The 25,487-nt window shown below is 45.2% G+C and overlaps 1 protein-coding gene across 1 annotated transcript in view; it reads left to right on the top strand.

Annotated features, from left to right (window-relative positions):
* MEI1 (meiotic double-stranded break formation protein 1) overlaps positions 1-25,487 on the top strand; it is a 47,774-nt gene that overhangs the window by 19,068 nt on the left and 3,219 nt on the right. The window contains exons 13-28 of the mRNA XM_025208921.1: positions 159-273; positions 1,832-1,950; positions 3,391-3,532; positions 6,219-6,330; positions 7,036-7,096; positions 8,079-8,176; positions 8,966-9,140; positions 9,230-9,377; positions 10,186-10,470; positions 14,563-14,728; positions 16,286-16,390; positions 17,222-17,332; positions 17,945-18,126; positions 21,937-22,018; positions 24,172-24,278; positions 25,080-25,211. Coding sequence (XP_025064706.1) covers positions 159-273; positions 1,832-1,950; positions 3,391-3,532; positions 6,219-6,330; positions 7,036-7,096; positions 8,079-8,176; positions 8,966-9,140; positions 9,230-9,377; positions 10,186-10,470; positions 14,563-14,728; positions 16,286-16,390; positions 17,222-17,332; positions 17,945-18,126; positions 21,937-22,018; positions 24,172-24,278; positions 25,080-25,211 — 2,140 coding nt within the window. The remainder of the gene's footprint in view (positions 1-158; positions 274-1,831; positions 1,951-3,390; positions 3,533-6,218; positions 6,331-7,035; positions 7,097-8,078; positions 8,177-8,965; positions 9,141-9,229; positions 9,378-10,185; positions 10,471-14,562; positions 14,729-16,285; positions 16,391-17,221; positions 17,333-17,944; positions 18,127-21,936; positions 22,019-24,171; positions 24,279-25,079; positions 25,212-25,487) is intronic.

The following is a 25,487-nucleotide window of genomic DNA, read 5'->3' as shown; positions in this document are numbered from 1 at the left end:
TGAGGTGCATTGGTGAGGCGTGCTGCTATTAGATAAGGTCTTGGCCATGCAAAGTGTACCATGTTGTGGCTTTCCAGACAGCACTGTCCCCAATGTGGTTGCTCAAAGTTTTCTTCCAAGTCGCGCATTGTTTTCTTCCTTTCCCCCTGTTTCTGCAGGAAGGACCATTTGAGTTCCCCCCCAATGCCATATGAAGAGCTGCAGACCCTGATGGAAGCTGTGCTGAAGCGATGTGCTGACCTCTCCTTGCCATGCAGTAGCAGAAGGCCTGCAGTAAGTCACACTGCTGCTCCTTGGCAGAGAGTGGGCAATGGCCCTTTTAGCAGGGTACCTGGCTGCCATATGCATGCACATTTCAGTCTTCTTATCCCATGGGGGGTGGTGGGTCACCCTTAGCGATCCCCACAGTTTCCCTTTGATTTTTCTTCTCAGAAAGGCCCCAGTGTGGACTGACCTGTCTGTCTAGGTGAGAGAGGCTGGGTATGGACCCCTTTGGAAGCTTCTTTTGCTGCTGCCAGATCAGTGCAAGAGGGGAGAAGCTTGTAACCAAGTTGTTCAAGGCATTCCTTTCCTCTGGGCTTAGCTGGCTTCCTCCCTAGCCCTGCTAGTTCCAAGGGAATTCAAGCCACCCCAGGTTCTGGGCACCATCATTGCATGCTGCCTCTGCCATGTGTGTTGCAATGTCTTTGCCTTCAGACCAGAGTTGCCTTTTGGGGTTTGTGGTCCCTCCCAGCAGCTGTTTGGATTCCAGGTCCTTCCCTCTTTCTGGCACTTGTATTTCCAGGCCAGACCTGAAGAGGAGCAGTGATTTCAAGTGACTGAACATCAAAATGAAGGCTGAGAGTCTCTGTTTGAGATTTACATGTGCATGGGCCTAAATCACAAGTGTGTTCATGATGGGAGAAGTACCTGACAGAAATGTAGGATTACGCAGGACATGCTGAACTGTCATGAGAATTATGCACGGTCTGGCTTGTGTGGCCTCTGCTGTCTGGGCCTTAGCATGCTGGGGATAGTGATGTTGTTTCTCACTTCTTGGTTGGAGCTTAGAGGCTGATTTGCTTCGACTGAGTTACGTGCTTCATTAGGACAGTGGATTTTTAATAGAGGGGAAAATAGGCTGTAGAAAAGGAGACTGGATCCTGGTATGTTTTGACTGGAGTGGAGCAGAAAATGGTGCTACTTACAGTGCGGTGGAAGATGCCTTAGCATCCAATGGGAAAGGAATTCACTTGGGCACCAACTCATAACTTTTTTATTGCTGTCCAGCTGGAAAGAATCCACAAGGAGTAATGCAAATGATCCAGGGGCTGGAGGAAGACTGATGTGTGCCTTAACTTAGCTGAGTGACTAATGCTTTGACCCGGCAGCTGCCTAAACATAAGTGAACTCCTTGTCGAAGTTGTAGGGACTCTGTGTGGAGACATCTGTGCAGAATCAGCTGTAGAATTGGAGTCTAAAGAGCAACACAAAGGTCTTACAAGTAGATTGATGGGAGAGGAGTTGTTGAAGGTTGTGTAAGGAGTAACAGGACGAAACACAATTCAAAGAACATGGAAGGTGGGCATCCAGCTTGAGGATGTGTCAGGAGGCTTATCACTGAAGCTATTTAAATATTGTGTTGCTTGAGGAGCATAGCAATATCTAATAGGTCTTTTCTGTGTCTAACCTTTAAAGGGAAGCTGACTGTGGCAATAACATTCAACACAAAGGTACCAATCTGCAAGTGAAATGAGCTTAGCTAAATAAATGGAGCTTGCTGGCTCATTTCGTGGCTTTATAGAAGAGAGTTCTTCTGTTGCACAAGATCCCTGCTTTCCTCTTGTAACAGGGTGACCTCCTCTTCTCAGTAGCTCAGAGTCACTCAGGAAACAGAAACCAGACCAGAGCTCTCCTCAGGCAGGGGCAATTCCTGCTCAGCACCTTGGACGGCTTCAGAAATGCTTGCAGGTGAGGAGCTGAAAAGGGGAGTCCTGTTGTTCCTGGTTCAGTCAGCGATTCTCCTCCCACACACACAGTACTCACTAGCAGTCTTTTCAGTCTCTCTTCACTTTTACGTGAAGGTAAGTGCATCTCATGTTGCATACATACCATCTACAGAACAGCTGCTGTTTGGTGTATCAGCCATGTGGTAGCCAGAAGGTAGAGCAGGCTTAGCCACCTGCACTAATTTAATTTTTTTTTAATATTAAGTGCCATTGATATTGTGGTGTTGCTGAAAGGTGACACAATGGAGACTCAAATTCTCTATCTACAGAGCATGTGAATTGCAGGCAGCTGCAAAGCAAGGGCCCTCCTGGGGACTTTACTTTGGTCAGGGAGACTGCTTCTCTGGAATTTGCTGCCCAGTGGCCTGTTCAGTCCTTGGCCTTTTTGCTGAAGCACTGTGAAGGCCACACTTAGCACTGGTTTGGGGGGATGGTTTTGTGACATGTTCACCAGTCCCATTAGAAATTAGACTGATACCCACCAGCTGACTGCATACAGGTCCTTAAAGTGTTGGAAAATAACACTAACCAACTTTGGTCACTAACCAACTCTAGTGATTCAATCTGAATTGGTGGAAGGTGGGTGGCAAATTGGACTCCATTTCCAGCCTGCTGAGCCATGCAGTCCCTCTTCATGACTAGAGGAAATGTAGCCAGTTAACAAATGTGTGCCTGGATTTAGCTGTCATACTTGTTGGTTGTATTTCTGGCTTGTTGTTGCAAATAGGAGCCCTTGGAGGAGACTGTAGGCAGCTTCTCTTCCAGTTTGGTCTGAGGGAGTGATTTCTCCTCTGAGCTGAGGCAGTCAGGGAGAGGACCTGAACTTGTTTTTCAAACCAGGGCTGTGGGTATAAAAGATTACTCAGATTACTCAGTCTCATGCCACTGATTTGATCTGGCAGTAGTTATTCAGGCAAAGGTACTCTTTCTGGTGTGTGGTGAAAGGATGTGTGGGAGTGGTGTGAGGAGGCGCCGTGCTTCTATCAGGCTTTCTCTTAGCTGAGAAGTCAAGCTGGGATCCCAGCCATCTAGGATTGTTAAAATACTATTTGGCAATGTTTGTAAGCTTTAAGGCATTAGCCTGTGTGTTCTGGAGAAATTCCAGACTGATTAAGTACATTTAACTTAACTATGTCCCCTGACTCCTGCAGCAGGAGTTTAATTTGGAGAAGTTGTTATTCTTTTCCTTTTCCATGACACTCTTGAGTAGCATTGCTGGCTCTGACTGGCTGTCTGGTTTTACACAAGGGGCAGCTACATGTTACTGACAGATTTCCTTACTTGCAACATGCAAAGTGCTCTAAGGTCTTTTGGGATAAAAGGCCTTATAGAATGTAGCACATCATGGCTCCCCTACCAAGTAGGAGAATGCATTTACTGATACTTTCATGTGTATTTGCAGGTTGGCAGTGGAATGTCAAAGTGATCCCTCAGCTCAGGAGAATGCTTTTACTGCTCCCAGCTCAGAGAGTGAGAATACCCTGAGCAACTTCTCTGCATTTCTGCTGAGGATTTGTGACCATCTTTGCATCCCTCTAGTCATGGTAGGGTGACTTCCAAACACATGGTAGGGTGACTTCTGTCCCTCAGGCACATGGATTGGATTGCCTGAGTTGCCTGGATGTTCATGGGAGATGACTGAAAGGAATCTTTGTGGGGAAATAGGAGTATGAGGGTAAACCAGTGCATCATGTTCATGCAAGTAGGGTTGTAGTGTATCCTGACTCACCACTGAACAAATACCAAATGATTTGATTTATGGGAAAGGGAAGAGAGAAATCCAGAGGGTAAATGCTTTGAAGCACCTCCTTGTACAGAACAGCCAAATATCTCCCAACTTTGTAATCTCTGCCATAGCTAAGCCTCCCAAATTATGTAATGAAAGGCAGGTCTGGCTGCTGCTGGAGGTGATGGATATGTGCACTGCTTTTCCTCAGTTCCTCTTTCAAAACCTGGCACTATCGTGGAAAGCAACAGAATTAGGCATTTGCAATTTCCTTTTTTTCATCTATTTGCACAGTGTATCAATTAACCCATGGAACTTACAATCGTAGGACATTATTTAGGCTCAGAGCTTGATAGAGGAAAGGATGAGGTTTTAAAAAAGGAGTGGGCTGTTACACCTATATCTTGTGCTTCATACAAATCTATCACTAAACTCTTTAGAGACAGGCTTCAGACCAGAGCATGTAAGTGCTTATGCCTATCTCTATTCAACAAGGCACTGATGTACAAGTCCATCAGTGGAATATACACATGTGCTTAAACATGTAAGTCTGCCATTCACTGCTTTGTTGACTCTGGGTCTCAGTAGCTGAACTGGGATAACACTTAGAGTGATTCTGTCTAGAATAAAAATTAAAAATACAGTCCATGCTGCATATAGCAGGTTCCTGTGGCAGTAAATTGCCTGACGTGGAATGGGCTGTTAATCCTTGGCCCATCTCAACCACTGTCAGTGCTGTGCTAGTCAGTCATGCAGCTGATTAGGGCCAGGTCTACCCTACAGAATGGACAGGACCTGTCCGTTTTAGTGTCAGAGCAGCGTCAGCCCCGTGAGTGATACAAGGCTTCCACCACCGCCAGGTAACCAACATAAAGCACGTGTAGGTAGGTCTGTGCTTTTTGCTAGCTGCAGTGGCTCTTTAACAGCTGCCCTCCACCCAGGATGCACTGCACACCCTGCTGGTACAGCTGCCAGTTGCTGTAGTGGAGCTGTGAAGGTGTGTATGTGCTGGGGTGGCTTCCCCGTGCCAGCTGCTGTCTGCTGGTAGAAGCCTTGTAGCAGCTGGCAGCTGCTGTTTTGCTTCCAGCCCCCAGGAATACTAGCGAGGCCCCCATCTGAGTCCTAGCTAGGCCCAGGAACTTTTAGTGTTTGAGATCAGACAAGATGGGCTGCATTCAGTCTTATGTGGCCATGGACTAAGCCCCAGATCCTGACAATTTTACAGCTTCTGTTAGGAGAAGATGCTCTGAGAAAAGACATAACCAGTCTGCATGAAGAGTCAGCAGCTGAACAGAAGCTAGGGAGTTCTGGGCACCATTGTAATGATCATTAATGAAGTGTGGAAAACTGCGAGCTGGCTCTTCCTACACAAATTAGCAGGTACTTTTAAATTGGTTTAGTAGGCAACCATCGTGGATCATGGTGCAAGAGGTCTAGTCAGGTATCTGATGAATCTGCTTGTACAGAGTCCTGCAGCCATCATACCAAGACCTTTGATGTGTATACCTAGGCAAGTGTATGGAGTAGTGGAGGCTGCCCAAGGCCTACCATCCCCCGTTTAGACCATTGAAACAGAATTCAAAGGCCAGACTGAGTCCAGAGGATCAGTGCCTTGAAGGCTGTAGCTTCTGCCAGAGAGCAACAGATAAGTCCTGCTGATGACTGCCTAACACCAGCAAGGGTGCATTTCTGTTAGGGTGATGTCCCTTAGTCCTTCTCCAACCAAGGAATACTCACAAGGCAGTAGGGGCTAGGGTTTTAGGTGCCTTACACTCACCTTACTCTGTAGGTTGCAACATTGTGGTATTTTAGAAGAGGGTAGTGCCTTAACTATTGAAATCAGTGGGATTTGGGAAATTTAGATTGCTGCTTGCCTTACCTGCTTAAGTGTTTTATACTGCAGTATCAATCCTTGTGCCTTGGGCCATTAACTGATTACCAGCTGGGATCAGGAAGAAACATCCTGCAATTAGTGTACAGCATGAGTTTGGCAACCTATGACCCAAGGTCCAATTTGGCATGGGAGATCGATGTCACGGAGCTGCCCTGTGCCACCCACCCTCTCTGCATCCACTGCAGAGCCTGCTGCTCTACAGCATCTGAGCTTATCCTCGCTGCAGAGTGGTTGGATATCTGGCAGCTGGCTGCTTGGAGTGTGGGGAGGGGCAGAAACTTGCAGCCCAAAGCAAAGGCTAGGCCGCAAGCTGCAGCCTGCTCAGGTGAAAGGTTGTGAATCCCAGTACACAATCTTGCATAATTTATTACACTGCTCACAGGGGAGGAAGGTATTAAGTCTGTGAAGGACCTAGCATAGGCTGCTGTTTGAGACAGAGCACTTTCTGTCAGCAGTCTTGGGACAGGGGTTGCTAGTCAAGCATATTTGTCTGGCTTGGCACACCTGGGAACCACTGGAAAAAATCACTGTTTCCTTTTGGGAATGTTTGTATGTTTCTTGTCACAAGGGGATATGGTGCTTGCTTGTTGAGAATGTCTTTTTCCTACAGAAGTATTCTGAACAGACTGTCAGCCCAACTCTGATGGAGGTTTTCATCTCAACCCTTAACACCCTGTTCACCATGGTGCCAAACATGTGTGAGAAGTTCTCAAGAAAGCTGGGTATGCCAGGCAATTACATCATTGTCACTGTGCTGCTTTTGCATAATAAACAACCTGTTTATTCTGTGGAACTTGTTGCTGATGGATATTACTGAAGTAGTTTAGCAAGATTTCACATGGGGTGGGAGGACAGGGCATTTGCTGAAGTAAGCATAGTGTCTGTGGTGCTTACATTCTCTAAGATAAAAACTAGGAATCCAAACAAAATCTGTTGTGTGATGGAAGGGATCTTACTTTAGCAAGGTGTATCATGAAAACAGCACTGCTTCCTTGGAAGCACCCAGGATTGGCCATTGTAGACAGGAGCTCATGTTAGATGTACCAAAAAGCTCTCTCTTGGTGCAGTAGTTCCTATGTAGAGTGCCTCTGAGTGTGTCTTCTTTATGCCCTCCTGGGTTAGGGATGCAAGGGTACTTAATTCTCCTCCTTTGACTTTATACACGTGGTGGAGCTTACTTCTCCCTTCCCACCAGGACCTGTAGAGCCAGTGAATCAGATACTGCCCCCCTCCAAAATCTGCAAAGATGATTTGCCTGTGGATCCTCTGAGAGAGCAAGGCTTGCAAGATGCCTTCTGTTTGGGGCGACTTGCTGCCTTTGCCAGCTGCTGTGCTGAGAGGCCAGGGCTGGTCATGGGACCCCCTGCCTTAGATGTTCTGTGCTTCCATTGTATTTTTAGTGTCCTTCACCACTGCCTTCCTCCTAGTGTCCTCCTCTTTCATCCGACTGACACTGGAGCTGAAGGTCAAATTCTGCTCTGGACAGAGGTAGGCAACTAAACTAAGACTTTTCCAGGAGAAAGCATAGGAAACATCTTACCTTATTTTTGCACCTGAATTAGAAGGGGATGCCTCAGTCCTGGAACCATCATTCTTTTTCATTTGTTGCAAGACCTGAACAGTAATTAGAAAGGAAAAGTCAGGTGGGCGGAGACAAGCAGCTGAGCATTTATGGTAAAGCTGAATTACAAAGCACCATGAAAACTTGATGCAAGACACAAGATGTGTACAGTCAGAATGGTGCTGCTGTGATCGAGGAACAACACTGGAGGCCATAGAAAGGAGAAGCTACAGTGAGTTCTGCCCTACTGAGCTCTGGCTTTCCAGGAACACTGCATGCTCCTGATATTGTGGGTGAGGTCATCAGTAGGGAAGGGAGAGGCAAGAACTCTTAACAGACCACACAGAGCTGGATCCGGTCCAGCAGCAGTTCCCACGTTATGGCCTCTGACTCATGGTGCACTTACAATTATTTGCAGAGGGCTGACTAACCATGTGGTATTAGCTTACATTGTATCCAGTTGTAGCTACTTTTCTCCAAGTAGTAGCTCAGTGCAGGTGGCTTGTCCAGGCCTGTCGTTTTTGGTGTGTGACTAAGACAGTGTTTGCGAGTGTGAATGGGAGAGGAGGTACCCTGTGATGGGCAATAGCAGAGCAGGTGATTCATGAGCCACTGCATTATAATGTGACAGTCCATGCTATGAAAGTGGTAGGGAAGCCCTGTTTTTTAGGGGTTTCCCAGCCAAGGGAGGGAGGGAGTTGATTAGGAGAGTCAGTCCTAACCTTTCAGATAATTTTTTGCTGCTTTGCAGCATTAGCTCTTGAACATGCCCCTGCTCTTGTTACATGCACTAAGTCTTTGCCCTTAGGTCCAGTCTTCTGGCATATAAATGTATGATGCCATGAGGCAGGTGAGAATATAACTGACCAAGATATCCTTCCTTGTTGTATTTTCTGTCCTTCTTTCAAGCAACCCTGCTTTGAATCAGGCCTGTTCTTGCTTCCTCTACAATGTGTGCCTGAGTCTTCATTCAACTGCAGAGAAGATGAAGAAGTCTTCCCAGGAGGGCAAGTTTAGTTAATTGGGTAGTTCCAATTATTTTATAATAATGTCATCAGGTTCATTGTGGTTGGATCCTCTGTGTCCCTGTTCAAATGATGTTCATCTTTCTTAGCTGATCCACCAAGAGGGCATTCTGGAAATGGGGCTTTTCCAAACATACTTAGATGTTCTTCAAACCAAGCCTTGAGCCATTTAAAAATATATCTCTGCAAATATATTGGCTGGGGCATGTCCATATGGGGAAGTCTATTGGCACAACTAGACTAGTAGAAGTATACTGGTGTAAGTCTCCATGAGGACACTTCTACTGTGGAGTAAAAATGCTTTTTTCTGGCTAGCTTATATTGTTTTCATAGTTATGCTGGTACCTCTCCCAGGGCAGATGGGCTGTAAGTAGTCTGTTACTCCTGCTGAGGGTGGGGCATGAGTTTCTGCAGTAGAAAAGACCCACATGTGGTTAGCACTTGGTCCCATTTCTGCTCATGGCCTCACCAGAGTGCCAAGGATAAGACTAGGTCACAACAGCTGAATTCCCTTCTCAGTCTTAGGGGTACCCTGGCCAGGTCAGGGTTGAAGCATATCTGCTGGCTTAATCAGAAAAATATGCTGCACTGTTGTTGGTATTGTGCCTGCTCTGGGGCCAAAGAGTGGATTTTGGATGTCTCAGTCAGGCATCTCCCTGATTTAATGCTCTTGGCTTGATTCTCCTTTGTTTCTCTCAGCGCAGATGTCTTTGCTTTTGTTCTGGTATTCCTCAGTTCTTCCTGCCATTCTCAACGTAGCTTCTTTTCTAGAGCAAGAGATGTCTGAGCTCCTGCAGAGGAGTCTGCCTCAGTTAAACTACAGTGTGCCTGAAGGCCTCATCCTCCTGTCAGAAACCGCAGAGCCATTTTGTTTAGATGAAGCCCTTCGCAGCCACCAGTATTGCTTCCTGCTTCTCTTGTACTTTGCCTATACCATGGAAGACAGGTGAGCAAAGGAAGGGTCTGAACAAGGCAGCCCCCAGATGAGGCTGGGCTGGCTTTATGGATTCTTGTCTCCCATCTCTTTGTTTACAGATTTGTTCCAGAAGCAGAATTATTCTCAGCCATAAGGAGTTTCCTTCTGTCAGTGCAGGATCAGGGAGACTGTCCCCCTCCATATGTGTTCAGAGCTGTTCTTTACCTTCTGGCTATATGTCAAGACAAAGGCGAAGCCTTAGACTTGGTAAAAGCAGAATTCTTTCCCCATGCCCTTATCCTCTTTGAAAGCAACTGTATTTGATGATAGGAAGAGGTGGGGAGTTCTCAGATTACTTAAGTGTAGAGAGCACTGTGGGATACAGGTTTGAGTGAATAAAGTTGTACATATGTGGGAAGGTGTTTGTGGCATGGATGAGCACGTGTGAAGGCTTCTAGAAGTTCCTTAACTTCAACCTCCTGAATGCACTGACAACCTTGTCATCAGGATTTCTTATGCTCCTGTAGAGTTTATCTTCTGCTCCACAGTTTTAGAGCACTGACTAGAAGTTACAAAGTGGTCCTTAGCCCTGGTGATTCAGTAGGACTCCATAAAGACTGTGTTTAGATGATATTGACAAGTTGTTTAAACAGGAAACTTGACTGCCTTTCTCCCACACAAGAGTCCTGTCACTTTGGGCTCCTATACATGTGCAGGGAGGCTGCTCCAACACACTGTAATTACAGCACGTAGGAGCAGACTTGATTAATCGGGTCTGCTGGAGCATGGTAATTACTGTGCTTCAGCAGACTCCAGTGTCATGTGTATCAACGTCCCCGCACTGAAAAATGGTGGCAGGGGCACTTTAAAGCTGGTTTGACAAGCTTCAGTTAAAGCATCCCTGCTGCCATTTTTTAGCACAGGGACACATACATGTGATACTCTGGGAGCTTTAATTAGTGCGGCTCTCAGAGCCCTGCTAATTAAAGTGCCCCTGCCTATAAATGCCCTTTAGCTTCTGCTTCCTCAGAGTCTAGGGATTATTTTCCTCTCTCTGTCTCTCCCTGCTGATTAGAGTCCTCTGTGTGCCATCAAGAGGATCGTGGAGAATATATCAGATGTGGGCTCAATCTATGTTCACCATCCTCTCCTGCTTAAATTCTTCCTGCGTTATTCCGAGCTTGTGGGCAGGTTTGGTCACCAGATTCTTCAACTCTGGTTTTCCTGGGAAGACTGCAGTCAAATGGAGATTGAAGATGCTGCCTCTGAACTCTCCTCTGGCTTGCCTGATTGCCCAAATGGCTTTAACAGTTTACTTCATATCCTGAAAGGCAACTCCAGCATTTTACTCATTTTACTGGTATGTGACTTCTACAAGGACAGCCTGCCACTAATGGCCTGATTTGGGAAAGCAATTCAGTTAATAGATAAACAGTTCTCTGAATTCGGAATCTATGCAGAAAATTTTCCTTTGTATATACTGTATTCCAGGGATGGGCAAAATGCGGCATGCCAGGCCCTTCTATCCAGCCCGCAGGGCCCCTAAAAAAATTTAGAAAATTAATATTAATCTGCCCTGGGCTGCCTGCCATGCAGCCCCCAATGGCTTGCCAAAACTCAGTAAGCAGCCCTCCACCCAAAATAATTGCCTGCCCCTGCTATATTCAGTCCTGTACCACCTGTGCAAATTTGACATGGAAGTAGCCATTGGCTGTACCTGGGCAACCCAGCTAAGATGCTTGGTTGCCTCTGGAACTTGGGTAGACAGTGAAGCCCATCATCAAGGGAACTGTGTAACTGGTAGTATTTGTTTTTGCTTTGATCTTAAACTAAATAATATAGTGCTGTCTCTTTAGCATATTAGTAAAGCGTCTAGTTTCTCTTAAACTGGAGAAAAATACATTGTTATATGTGATGATGTGCCATACCATCTGCACCCAATTTTCAAAATCCTACATCCTCCCATGCCTGTGTTGCTCTTAAAAGACAACAGCAAAAACCTTTGGGATTGATCTTTCACTGTTCAAAAGTCTTCTCAGCCCTTGGAGTAATAAGTCAGGGTTTCAGCTAGTGTCAGTCAGCAGATCTCCATCAAACTTAGTACCTACTATAATCATGAAAGGGTCCAGGTCTCCATGGCTATACAGGAAGGCTTTTGATAAGGCCAAGATAAGTTACCCTTTCAAATAATAAATATTATAATATTTGTACCAGAAAACATGGTGGCTTAGAGTCTATAAGAAAAGAAGCATAGCACCTAAGCTAAGTTATTTCTTTTTATACCTAATAATAGATTTTAATGGTTTTGCTGGAATGGATTTAAACTGCAGCAAAACAGATTTAGATTAATTTTCAGAAAAAATCCTTCCTATCAGAAAGATCAGTAGGACAGTGGAACAATTTGCTTGGAGAAGGTATGGAATATCCTACATTGCAAGTTTTTAAGAGGAGAATGGGTAAGCATTTGTCTGGGATGATGCAGGTATGGCACATTCTGCAGTTGTGCAGGGGGTTGGATTGGGTGACCCTTAGGTCTCTTTCAGCCCCTTGATTCTAGAAGAATGCTACATATTATTCAGAAGAGAAGCCTAATTTCCTACTGTAACTGTTGAGCTTTCAGATAAAATAGTAGCCATACTCTTGAATAAATAACCTCCCAAAATGGGAGAGGGAGGCAGATTTGGCCTTAGCAGACAGCGTACACATGGTTTAAGAGGGTGGCCGTGTTTTGTCTCGTCCAACAGACAGCGCAACATTAATTCTCACCAGTTTCTGAGAGGGCCTATAGAGACAAAGTCCATTCCTCAGAGGAAGCCTTCACCACTTTGGACTGTGTTCCAGAATACAAAGTCATATTCAGGCAAATAATTTCCAGACCATCATTAAAAGTGATTGGTTAGCTGACAGATCAGTCTGAATTAAAAGTAAGGATGTCCTAGAATGACTTATTGCCAAAAATAATTGGATAGACCATTTTGGCATCCCTCACCCAACAAAGTACAACTAATTTATATATCATCGCTGTATAAAGACGAAGCCAGTTCTGGATGATGAAATAGAGAAACTATTGCATGTTCTGCAAATGGCATTATGTTCCCACTTTCCCATTTGTTTTTTGCCACATGCTGTTTCAGAAATAAATTAATTTAACTCAGTTCCAGGCTTTAAAGTAAACTGTAATAAATCACAGACAGTGACAATTCACCTCTCAGCAAGGGAACAGCATAATCAATCTGAATTTAAATGGGCTAATAAGATAGTCCAATATCTTGGAATAAATATTCCATCAGCTATAAACCAAACTTTAGAGATAAATAACCCCAGCCTGGGAGGAAGGTAAAGCCACTAGTAAAATAGAAAGGCCTCTGCATGTTATAGGGAGATGAAATTAATGTTTTTCCCAGGATGCTTTATTTGCTTGGTTGCTCTTATTAAAACTCTGGGCTAAACAGAACAGATGGTGAGTGGCTTCACTGTGGACCTTGAGTTCCTGAGCAAAAAGAAACATGTTAACACACACATGAAGTTGGAATTGGTCAACTTTAGATTGTTCTCCTGTACTGCATAAATAAAGGATACTGTAAATTGAATTCAGGACTAAATATTAGCACTGGATCATAGGGCTGGTCAGAGGTAATGAACACAGGAATTGATCTATCAGATCAGCTCACTTGTCCATGTTGTATGCTGACCAATATCAGGTAATTCAAAGGAGTTAGCAGACAGCTTATGCCCTTGTACCTTTCAAGGTTTATACACTTTGCAGGTACTTTACCCTAGCTCATTTAGCTGTGGATGTTCTCATAACTCATATAAATACTCATATTGAAGTCTACTATGCTCAATTATACTTTATGGCACAAGGCAATTGTATAAAGAAGGGCTCTCTTTCTCTGGTTTCACAGGCCTTGAGGGCCTATAATGGCCTTCACTGCTGCCTTCCATCTCTCCCTACCTTGTGCAGTCTCCTTCTACTTTGTTGCGTCTTTGCCTGTCCCTTCCAGATAATGTTTTATGTTATCTTCCCATCATTGTCCTTGATTTACCTTTAGGTCTGAGGGTTTCCTACTGGCTGCTTTAAATGTGTTGCCTTTGTTCCACTGAATGGCCCCCTCCTATCCTTGCATTGTGAAAGAGAGTAAATGGAGGAGAGCTCAGTTTACCTTGTCTGTACCCCTGGTCTCTTTTATACCTCCATTATGTTTTCTCATATTCATCTCTCTAAACTAAACATTCCCAGTATTTTTAATCTCTTTTCAGATTAAAGTGGCTCTAGCTGTTAAAGCATTTTTGTTGCCTGTTTCTGAATCCCCTCTTTTTCTGCTGTACCTTTTCTGAGCTGAAGTCACTAAGACTGAACACATTATTTCAGCTCTGAGTAGTGTCCTCTTCCTTGCTGTTATTATATCTTCAGTATTTTATACCTTAGGCTTTATCAGTCCCAGTTACACAAGGCACTTCAGCATGAACTAAACATTAAGCATAAAGCTAAATTCATCCTCATTCAGCAAAGCCCAGAAGTGCATGCTCCCAGCAGGGCACATGAGTAAGGGTTTTGCTGAATGGTGGTCAATGCTAGTCAAGCCTGGTTTAACCAGGAGACTCCAGGACAAATTGTTCCTACAAAAAGATGCTGAGGGACCAAATGAATAATTTTCCCCCCATTTCTAATTTTGGGGTTCAATTATTACCCAGTGTTTATGTTATGTTGTTCCTACACATGTTGGGCTTCTAAGCCAAACATTTTAAAAAGTGCATCCAATGGTAGGTTTGTAAGCCCCTTATTTAAGGGCTTAAATACAGATATGAACCCAAATCATTTGTCTCTGGGTGGCTCACAATTCACTTAATTTGCAGCAGGGTGTTAAATTAAGGAGGAGCTGTGCAGTGGATTGCTGTGACTTTTACTTCAAAGGGTGCTGCTTCTCCAGTGAGTTCAAGCTAATCAATGTTCCTGCTCTGCTAACAGGAGAAGCAGCATCCTTTGCGACTAAAGCTGTGGAAATCATGTGGAGCACTTCAGCTGTCACACTCAGCTGTTTGCTGTGGCACTATATACCCCTGGTTACTTCATTGGTGCTCACCTCCGAGGGTTTGACTGCACATGGCCTTAATATATGAAGTAGCAGCCCCTAAGGAAGTCAGTGGGAATTGCCGGGTCCTCAGCAGCACTTTTGAAAATCAGGCCACTTGGACACCCAACACTTCAGGCACACTAGGTGGGACTCAGATATTTCTAGTGGGTCAGAACCTGCTAATGAAGGTATTTCTCTCACAAAGGGCAGAGTGCATCTCCCTCATGCCTTGTATTCTGTGTGGTCAGGACATGTTAAACATAGATGGCCACTTTGTTATCCTAATTCCCCAAGAACCAATGTAGTGTAATGGTGATGATCAATTGCCACTTTTGCTTAGTCAGGGCAGGAAGGTAATGGCTATTCTTTCCTGCCAGGATCTCGTCTGCTCAAGCACCATGGAAGTGGCCCACAAGGTGCTGATGACACTGAAGGTCTTCTTGAAAAGAAACGAGAATGTCTTGGTCTGTGACCTTCTCCGAAGCCAGTTTCTCCAGATTCTGCAACAGCTGCTGGTGGAGAGCAGCTCTGCAACTTTACAAGGTGAATTCCCTGTGTAATTCCAGCCCCATAACAGACAGCATCAGAGTGTAGAGATTAAATCCGTGCTAAGAGGTCTTTGATTTTTTTGCCACAGTTTGTAATCCAGTTTTAACGCTTGTCTACGCAGGGATGCTTGCTAGCAGAACTATACTTGTGTGGATACTCTTATTCTGGAATAGGACAGTTTTTCTAGTTTAACATGTACCTTTTTCAAAGCACAGAAGCTAAAGCAGGAAAAAACACTCTCATTAGAGTGTATAGGCAGGGAGTCGTGCTGGTAAATATTTCTGTGTAGACCAACCCTCAGATAGTGACTGGAAGTCATTCCTCTCTGCTGGTTCAGTTCTCTGTGTAGGAAGAGTCCATGCACTTCAGTACAATTGCTGGTGCCAATAAGGAGGGCAGATTATCTTCAGCCAGTCTGCCTATGTTTTAAAGTATATTTGTACTGCTGTCAAAGACATGAGTGTAGCATGTGTAGGCAGACCTGAGCTAGCATTAAGCCAGCTGGTTTGGGTACTGTTACCCAAGCCAGCAGCTGTGACAGCACAGAGCTCAGTGTGGGCTGCAAAATCCACCCGTGCCCCTGGGTATGTACTCAAGCAGCTAGCTCCCATTCAGCTCTGTGCTGCTGCCATTCTGCTGGGATTACTACCTGAGCCCATCTGAAACAAATTCAGGGCTGTCTACACCAGTTGCAGTTGCAGCTTTTACCACAGTGTAGACTTTCCCTCCATTTCCTTGCTGCAACATGGAGTTGCTAGTTTGCTCCTCTGCTTGCCAGGGGTGGGGGGGAGGATAAATATGTTGCAGATTGGGAGATGGTGGGCCATGGGGGGATGAGAACTCAAGTGCCTAATAGGGGTAGGTGTTTGGCTACACAAAGAAAGTACAGAAAGAATCATGGTGGAGAGAGTGGTGGATTTTTAGCTTCTATGAAGGTTCTATAAGATTGAAAAACTGCAGGTGAGAATGTCTCTTGCTAGCCCATTAAGGATGTAAGAGAGGGCGTGGGGGGCTCAACCTTTTTGGTAGCATGTCACAAATTAGCCCTGTACCTCCGCCGAGTGCCACTCCAATTCCCTTTCCCTGTCTGATCTGCTGCTCTGCTTTCTGCTCCCAGTCCTATCCACCATGATTCTACCTCTCCCCTTCCTGGTTTACTGTGCGCCACACAAGGAGGCTGCCTGTGACACTTGTGGGATGCAGGTTGGCCACCCCTGATATAAAATGTAAGCTCCATGAGTGGAGCAGATCCAGGTTTCCTGGGTTGGAGTGTTTCCCCAAACAGCAACCCTCTGGCTTTTGTCCTGCTACTCCTAGAGCAGGTGTTGATGGGACTCAAAAAAACCTGTAACCAGCCTTTAGAGGATGTCAGGGTCAGCCTTGACCAGAGTGAAGGAGGGAGGACACAATGATTGGAGGATATTTTGGACATCAGCTTGTACCATCCCCACCCCATCCCCTCTGCCAAGCGAGCTCCAAGGTGAGCAGAACATGCTTCTGGGACAGCAGTATGTTGGAGCATGTTGACCAGCCATCCCTTTCCTTTCTTAGCCAACAGGAACCTGCCATTGTTACTGAGCCTCATCTTTCTAGTGCAGCTGAGGAATGAGGCTGAGAGAGAGCTGGACAGCACAGACTTCAAGCTGCTCCACCATGGTGAGTCTCTGCATCCTTTTCCTGCTGGGATCTGTTTCTATGCTTAGACTGACGGCCTGGTTTTTGTTGGAACTCAGGGCTCCTTTGCACTGCTCTGGTAGTGGGAGTAAAATATGTGTGCAATCCCTTCAGGGTTCTTCTATGTGGCCAGAGTATAAGAGTCTTTCTGTATGTGAGAATCAGGCTGTCCTTAATGCACCCCTGCTCCAACTTCACATGGTAGCCAAAGTCTTTTTTGCTGCCTGGGGTTGGCTGTAACCTTCCTTTTGTTTGTTGCTTCTCAGTGGTGGAGGTGCAGAGTAAGACACTGCCTTCCTCTTACTGCTCAGAGGCTGAGCAGGTGACAAGTCCCCTACCGTGGGAAGAGACTTCATCCTGGGTGGATCACAGAGCTGATCTGCCATGGCAGCTCCTCAGTCCTTGCCTTCCTCCCAGATTTTTGTTCTGAACACCATCCTTATAGATTTGATGTTAGGAACCAGTAAGATATGTCTGCAACAAACCACTTATTTTGTAGCCTGTTGCTACTGGGACCCCTCACCTTCCTTTGTTTGGCATTTGTCATCCCTTGCTGCACTGTCTAGTTTAGACTAGATTTCCCTAGGAGCAGTGGGTTGTCACCTTGTATGAGCTAAGCTTCTGGAACTTTATGAATATTAGCCACATTCACCCCTTCTTTTTGTTTTTTAAAGTTTTCCTCAGTTCCTTCAGCCCTTTCAGTCTTTCAGTTGCACTTTTCTCCAATTAGTTAACATCTTTCTGGTCTTGGTATTGTGCCTGGTATTGTCTTTGGGAATGCGCAATCATCTCCTGTATTACTGTGTCTTGTAGTCAGCAACCTCTGTGGGAAGTGCAGACGGGATGATACAGAGCTCCTGCAACCCTCCTTGAACTTCCTGTATTGGAGCCTTCACCAGACAATGGTCTGCAGCCAACAGAGAGGTGAACAGGGTTGCATCAAATGCTATAGGCTGGGGCAGTTCCACTGAGTTGATCTCAGCCCAGCTGTAGCTGAGCAGGTTTGGGTAATAAGGACCAGCAGAACTTGAGTTTCAGAGTGATGGAGAGGTCAAGAAGGATATTTTCCATTCTAGTGCATATTGGCTAGGTGCTTGATGGGTGGGGAAGTGCAGGGGTTGCAGCCTAGGTGCATGACAGAAGGGCACACAAGGAGCTTGCTGTTTTCTGTAGGTTGAAGCATTGACCTCTGGGGGGCAGAAAGTCCTCTGTATTTCACCTGCTTATTCAGCACCTAGCACAGTGAGACCATAGTGCCTTACTGGGACTTTCAGACCTTAATTACAATTAAAAAACTTAATAGTGAGAAGCAAATATAGGCAGCCATTGAGCTAGACTGTTTTAATACTGTTTATTTTATTAGCTGGCCCAGCAGTCATCCCTCTGCAGCAGCAGGTGGGGTACTGGATAAGAGGAACACTCTAAGGAGCCATGTTCTGTGGCCAGCTCTGATCCCTTGGGCTGTATGCCTGTTGGCTGTCTCTGCACCATCCCAGCAGACTCCTGAAACTGGCGTGACTCTTTTTTCCTGCACAGTGGTGGCCGTGCTGCTCTCCAGTGTTCCTTTGCTGGAGCTGCTCCAGAGAGTGCTGGATGTTACCTGGACATGGCCATCTCCCTCTGAACCTGCTTTATCATCCTCAGAGGAGGCACTTCTCTGCTCTGCTTGGCTGCTGACTGCTTCCCTCCTAGCTCATCAGCACAGTTACAACAGCGAGGTTAGAACCCACTGTGCAACTTGGCTACAAGCTGCTGGGGGAACATTTTTAATCTTAAAATAAAATCTCTGTTTGCAAGGAGAACATTTCATTTTGGCTTGGAATCTGCTGGCCCCTGTGGATAGGGCAGATCTGCTTTGGCTATTTGTGGTGCTTTGTTCTCCCAGCCTGGCAGGGGCCAGGAATCCTGTGGCATGGCCAACTAAAAAGTGGAACATTTGAGAGGTCAGGAGAAAAGGCAGCGATAAACAATATCTCCAGCTCTTCTCCATCAATTTATATTTGAAAGGCTTTTTTTCAGGAAGCCAATGCCCCATTCTGCAAACTGCTGTGATGGATGGGGCCCTCTGTTGAAATTTCAGGGGACTATACATAGAATATTTAACACCGATTCAAGAGGGTGATCTTCACCTCTGTGAACACTTGCTGATGCACCCCGACCCTTCCTGATTTAAAATCTTGGTGTGTGAGTATAGGCTGTGGTCTGCAAATTCTTAAGCAGATGCTAGAACTTACTCTGGGCACCAGTCCCATGGAAATGAGGAAGCTAGTCTCAGTCAGTCAAGCTACCCCCGATGCAATTTTTTTTACAGAAGCAGCGCCTCAGTTTGTATTGCTAGGAAAGGGTTTTTCCCCCAGTAAAGTATGGAAACCTCCCTCAATAGATGTTTTGCTTCCTGTAACCCTTGGGCACTGGACTCTTCCATATTGCCAGCCATATTTATGCACAGAAAGATGTATGTGTCTAAGCTATTAATCATGTCAGGAACCTGCAAAAGATTTAGCACCTTGGGAGTCACAAACCTAGTAGCATGAGACACCAAATGGGGAATTAAGGCCCTGAGACAGAGAAATTGACCGTTTGTCATGAATTCTGCTTTTCCCAACAGGACAAAATGTTCACAGTTGCAATGATGTATGGGTCCAGGGAAACGCTTGGTCCTAATGGCTAAGTGTTGTGTCTTTTGGGAGTTAGGTTGGTTTTTTTTTGCCATCCTGTACTGATCATTAGTATGGGATCCTTTAATGCCCTATAAATTTAGTGTTTAAATTAAACAGTACTTCACTGGCCCATCCAGATGGATACCAACAGTGTGAGAAACCACAGACTTCATGTGGTACCCAGAGATAGATAAAGCAACCAAAGGTGTAGGATGGGCAGCAGGGACTCTCTCAGAAATGACTTGGAGTCAGATGAGCCATGAAGCATATTAGTAGTATTCCTCTGTTGGTCTCATAAAACTCTGAGCAATTGAAGCTCTTGTTTAAATATGGAAGGAGTGACAGAGCCTCTGTTGTTGTCACTGCCCCAGGGCTGCTCACACAGTATTGCTGAAGCTGCCAAAGCTTCCTGGTGAATCCCGCCCAAAGCTTGTGGTGTTTCTGACTGTGAACTGATGTCATCCAGTCCCCCTGAGTTTGCAGATATTTAAATGGAAACAATGGTGAGGGGGCTGGGGCACATGGCTTATGAGGAGAGGCTGAGGGAACTGGGCTTATTTAGTTTAGAGAAGTGGAGACTGAGAGGGGACTTAATAGTAGCCTTCAACTACCTGAAGCGGGGTTTGAAAGAGGATGGAGCTAAACTGTTCTCAGTGGTGGCAGATGACAGAACAAGGAGCAATGGTCTCAAGTTGCAGCAAGGAAATTTTAGGTTAGATTTTAGGAAGAATTTTCTCACTAGGAGGGTAGTAAAGCACTGGAACAGGTTACTTAGAGAGGTGGTGGGATCTCCATCCTTGGAGGTTTTTAAGACCCAGCTAGACAAAGCCTTGGCTGGGATGATCTAGTTGGGGATGGTCCTGCTTTGAGCAGGGGGTTGGACTAGGTCCCTTCCTCCTGAGGTCCCTTCCATCCCTAATTTTCTATGATTCTATGAATGGTTCAGAGAAGTGTGAACTGCCCACATGCATTTCAGGTGGGTGCTAATAATGAGGGCAGTTTATCTACCAACATTAGGCTTGGTTGTTAGCTGTTTGGCAGCTGATGAGTGTAGCAGAAGCAACTATTTGCAGCTACAGCAGGCAGCGTGCAGGCAAGTGGGCAGGACTTGGGCCATGCATCCTTGCTGTCCTTCCCCAGTCTTACCCAAGACCACCTCATCTTCTTCAGGTTTCAGATTTCCCAAGATTGTTCAGGGAGCAGCCTGACTAGCAGAGCTGATCCTCTGCTGACTCAGCTCCAGAGCCAGGCATTGTATCTCTTCCCAGTACTTCATTTTTTTTTATAGGTTCACCAGACAATCTCTCTGAATTTAGAGAAGGTCCTGAATGTAGTCATCTTCAGAAAGAAGAAGCCTGCACTGCTCTTAGGTAGGCAGAGGCTGGTTGAAGGACTTGCTCTTGCAGCTTTTTTGCTGTAACTAGCACTTTGCCAGCTGCAGAGACTATGTGAAAAGTAGGGAGAACATTGGGAGGGGGGTGGAAGCCCTGTGAAGGCAGGGAGAACACAAATGAGAATGACCTATCTAGACAAACACTTTATTGGATGGTTTAGACAGAGGTGGTCCTGCCTTGACTACACATGACCTGCTGAGGTTCCTTCCAGCTCTATGATTCTATGACTGTACTATTGGAGAAGAGCATGTCAGTACTGGTATGAGCCTCAGGAGTGTGGATGTGACCAGCTTGGAGCACCTGGGTGCATGCTTAGGGGGAGACCAAAGTGAAATGAGTCTGATGGCATCCCTCCCTGGTGGGCAGTGGTTCATGTTATGAAACCACCATGGATTAGGGCAGCAGAGGTTGAATCCGACTGAGAACTGGAATAACAAGAGAAGCCATGCTGCAGGGTAAGGCTGTAGGGTAAGGCTGAGAAACTTGGGAAGCCTGTTGGGGTACCATTCCTGCCTGCAGCCTCTAAGTAAGGTCTGTCTCACTTCAGTAAGCACTGAAAATTAATCCACCAAGCTTTTCCTTCCCTCCTGTGCCCCAGCTGTGATGTGGCCACTCATGAAGGGTTATTTGGGGCTGGTCCATGGGTTGTAAGTGAAGGAGGGAAGATATTGTTTAGTAATAATGAGCAGTTCCCTGTCCAGTTGGTATCCTTCAGCTCCTGAGGGCCATCATTAGGCAGAACTTCTCCTCATCCCTGCTAGTGCTTATAGTCCAACCCACGGCCCAGAGCAGCTTGGAGTCCTTGCCATCAGAGGACGATGCCTCCCTGTATCCTCTGACCATGCAGCAGGTGCTTTCGCTTGTCATCAGTCTGCAGAATCTTTTGGCCCAGGTACATTTTCAGATATGTTTAAAAGAATGCACTAGAAAGGACATAACAAAGCCTATGGGCCTTTCTCCCTTGCTCTACTCCTTACAGAATTGTAGGGTATTTCTCTGCTAACACAGACAGTGAATATCTATGCTGTTGAGTGCCTCTGAATGTAATGAGGAGCCATGCAAATTAGCCTGCATAATGCTCTGTGCTATGTGCCTAGATTGTTGCCGGTGCTCAAGCTAGCCTGGGTATCTCTCACTGCATGGCACACTGCTGTGTAGACATCACCACAGAGGTTAGCTGGTAAAGATTTACTCGGTGATTTACTTTACTTCCCTACCACAGCTAATGGGTGCACCTTCTACTCATTTTCTTAGGAGACAGTTGCTGAGTCTTGTACTCTTTGAACCAAGCTCTTCCCTCCTGTGTGGCCCCATGATACCACCAGTGGCAGATAGGTTGCACATTTCATGCCAGGAGTGGGATGAAAAGTGTTATTTGCCTAAGCTATGACCTTGAAAGATGGGATCCTTGTCTTTTTCACATTGTCCTCTTGTAGCAGCCATTGCCCTCATTTTCATTCCTTTGTGTTTACAGAAAGATCTGGTGCTTTCTCAAACTGTGGTTGCCTGCCTGGAGGCCCTGATGGAGTACCTGCATGTGAAGAACCAGGACACTGGTAAAGCCTGCCTAGCCCTTGCTCAGTTGGGACTCAGCCCTGCAATAGGCCAAGCATTCTGGCCCTGATCCAACAATACCCTTAAGCACATGCTTCAAATTAAGCCCAGCAGGAGCCCCAGAGAAATCAATAGACATGCTGAAGTACATAAGTTAATTGCATGCTTAAACATTTTGTTGGACTGAAGCCACAGCACCCAGCTTCCTGCAGGATCAAATCCTTTCTCTGGCCACAGATCCCTGGGTCATTTTTAGAAAGACTAAAGAAATCTTTCTCACTCCAAAATCTGTTATGGCCCAAAGGGGTGGGCCTCTTGGGATTCTGGAATGGAGTACAGGGCCTTTCACACCCAGGTTATTTATTCCAGACATTTAGCCCAGAGTGACCAGTTGATTGAGTTGGGGGTGAGCTACGAATGGGTTATGGAGCCCTCCACATTTTAAGGGGCCAGTTGCAATTTGCTTCCAGATTAGGGGTACCTGCAAGACACAGAACAACAGAATGTAGTGCTGAAACTCCCAGAGACCAAGTAGCAACCATAGAACTTCAACTCAAAAGGCCACTTTGCAGTGCAGGCAGAAGGCTTCTTGCAATTGAGCCAGCAAAATAAGTGTTTCCTTTCGATTTTAGCCTCCTGTGACAAAGTTGGGCATTGGTTCTAGTCTTGAAGCAGAAAAAAGGTTCCCTGCTCCCTGACCCATGCTAATCAGTAACAAACAGGGAGAGTGAGTGCTAGAGGTTGAAGGAAACTTTAACAAAAGGAGTATTGTTGGGAGAGAGAAAGTTGGTGAATGAAAATGTAATACTACAGGCGAATGGCAGTCACTAGCCCATGGGCATCTCTGCAAAAAGCCCCGTAGGAACAGGATGACAAGAGGGGGTTGGTGGGAGGTTCCATTGCTTCAGGATTAAACTGAGCAAATGCTACTTCAGCATTTCAGCAACAGCCAAACCCTTTGCTCTGCCTGCCCAAATTCTCACTGCAATGCAGAATTCCCTTCAGTGATCATAAGTCTTTGCTTTCACTGAACTGTGCTGAAGGTTATCAGATGATGTATCATAATGTTTAGAAATAAGAACTCACTTGGTTGCTGTGCAGAGTGACTCATGTTTTATATAGCACCATTCCTACTTCAGTTCCCTCCTAATCACTTTACAGAGAAGTGAAAGTGATCCTGATAGTGTGTTGACCATGTAGGCGAATGCAGCAGCTTTTCTGTACTTGGCATCCAGTTGCTTGTGTTTGGAGAAAGGATGTGGTCAAAATCACAGAAGGTAGAGATGAGAAGTTGTGTGTGTCCCGTGCTTTTCAAATGTGTACCACTGGACCACTGATAATGTGTGGAGAGCAGGCTGGTTATATGATGCTTATGCTTGCTTCTCCTCAGTTCCACCTGCTAAAAGATGGCTCACCCATACATGAATGCTTTTGTAGCATTGCTCTTCCACAAAGAGTTTCAAAAGGGCAGTGATACAACTTCTATTTGCAGGGAAGGTGCCCACAAAGTAAACTGTATTTAGATGTGGTCTATGTTCCCAAAGCGTGGTAATCTTTATCTCACTCTCTCCAACCCAGATTGTTTCCTACAGTACAGGCTCTAGCACTTGTTCAGTTTGGGCTTAAATAGTTCAAATGATGAGGCTTCCTCTACTTAAAGTGAAAGTCTTCAGTCTAATGCATCTCACTATCAGGAAACCTCTCTGATACCAGACCTAGGTTTTTTTTGAATTCTGGGTGAAGGATTGCCCATTACTTGTATTGAAAAATGCCCCATGAAGTACATTTATCTACCACCCATACAAGCACCAAAGATGGACAGAAGGATTCTGAGTTCAGTGTATTCAAGGGATGGCTCTTCTGGTACTTTAGTTTTTTTGCCAAATACTTCCCTATAGAGTCTGAGTTAGGTAAGACCTTATATGTGACCAGAACCCATTATTCTCTGGTTGATTAAGCCTTTGGCCTGATGATCAAGCTCTTGCATGATGAAACAGATATTAAAAAAAAAGCCACATTAGTGTCTTACAGTATGGGCCTTATAGGCATAATGAAGGGGTTCCTGGTTTGTATAAACTAGTGCCTGTACTTACGATCAACTTGCCATGAGGCAGTTTTTAAAGTCACTGCTAGTGGTTTCTCTTCTCTCTTCCAGCTCTTCACGTTATTTCACAGCCCTGGAATCGGTTTCTACTGTTCACACTACTCAGTGGTGGTGAGAAGTCCTTCCTTTGTCCAGAAATTCTCAGACTTTTGACTTTGGTGAGCAGGGAAAGTATAGACTGTTCTCCATTTTGTCTGTGTATCAGTACAGTGCATCTGTGTAAGTGATGGGGTGCTGTATTATACAGATACTCCCCAAACACAAGCCCAGATGTGGCCATTGTTCTCAGTCTTTAACTATATTTCTGTCTCATAACTAAATAACAAACAGATGTACTTGAAATGTGGAAAGGAGGCCCCTGTGAAAATGTTGACTGTGTTAGATGTGTGTTCTTTCACTGTTTGTTGCATTCCCTTCACATGTCAGGACTATTGTAGGGGAAGTGGTACAGGGACTATTTGATTACTTGTGCATTAGAAGCACTTGTGCAGTGCTTCTGCATTGTGGAAGCACTGGGTAGGGTACTGATGTCAAATATTTGTTAAGATATTGTTGAAAGAAGCCTTTGGTGGGTAACAGTCGACAAGTCTCTACCCTATTCTGAATCAGGTGTTATCTACATAAGAAGGCTGCAACACTACAACATAATTCATTTTTCAAACCTGTTTAATTAAACAAGTGTGAAACCCTGTTAACTTGCTCTTATTTCAGTATTAAAACTAGCATTTTCAGTTTAGTATCACTTGGATTCTAAATTGACCTGAGTTAAATCAAAATAAGCCTGGCTTAAACCACAATAAGCATGTCTCAATTGCTCTTTGCACCACTTAATTAGATTGACATAAACATCAGGTCCTTAGTTAACCAAGTGCATTTTTGTGTAGAGAAAGTCTTATCTGGGAAAGAGTCACCACTGGATTCCTGGGTTGATTTTTGTTTACTTCCCGTTTTCCTTCAAGTTTGCGAGGTATCAGAACAACACTATTATTTCTCAAAGTGAAATTAGCCAGATCCTCCAAGAGGCAACAAAAGCCAATTTATTAGAGCTTCCTGAAACCACATCCCAAGCTCTTCGCCTCTTTCTTCTTCAGGTAAGAGTGCTGGTAAGGTCTGGGAGGAAAAGGGAAATGGGCACATGAGCTGCCTACATATGCACTTGTTGGTGTTCTAATTAGAATGCTCCAGTGTCGCCACAGCATCACACATATTAAGCCTCTGTGCATTTTAAAATGGCTGCAGGGCACTGTTTCTAAACCTTGTTGAATTGAGGTGTAGATAAAGTGTCCTGCAGCCATTTTTAAATGCGTGGGGGCTTAATACATGTGATGGTGAAGTGTTTTAATTAGAGTGGCTGGGGGAGAACCGCT

This window comes from Alligator sinensis, unplaced genomic scaffold (genome assembly GCF_000455745.1).
Source record: "Alligator sinensis unplaced genomic scaffold, ASM45574v1 scaffold215_1, whole genome shotgun sequence".
Taxonomy (NCBI): Eukaryota; Metazoa; Chordata; order Crocodylia; family Alligatoridae; genus Alligator; species Alligator sinensis.
The sequence above is the reverse complement of the archived record's forward strand: the minus strand, read 5'-3'. Positions and strand labels throughout refer to the sequence as shown.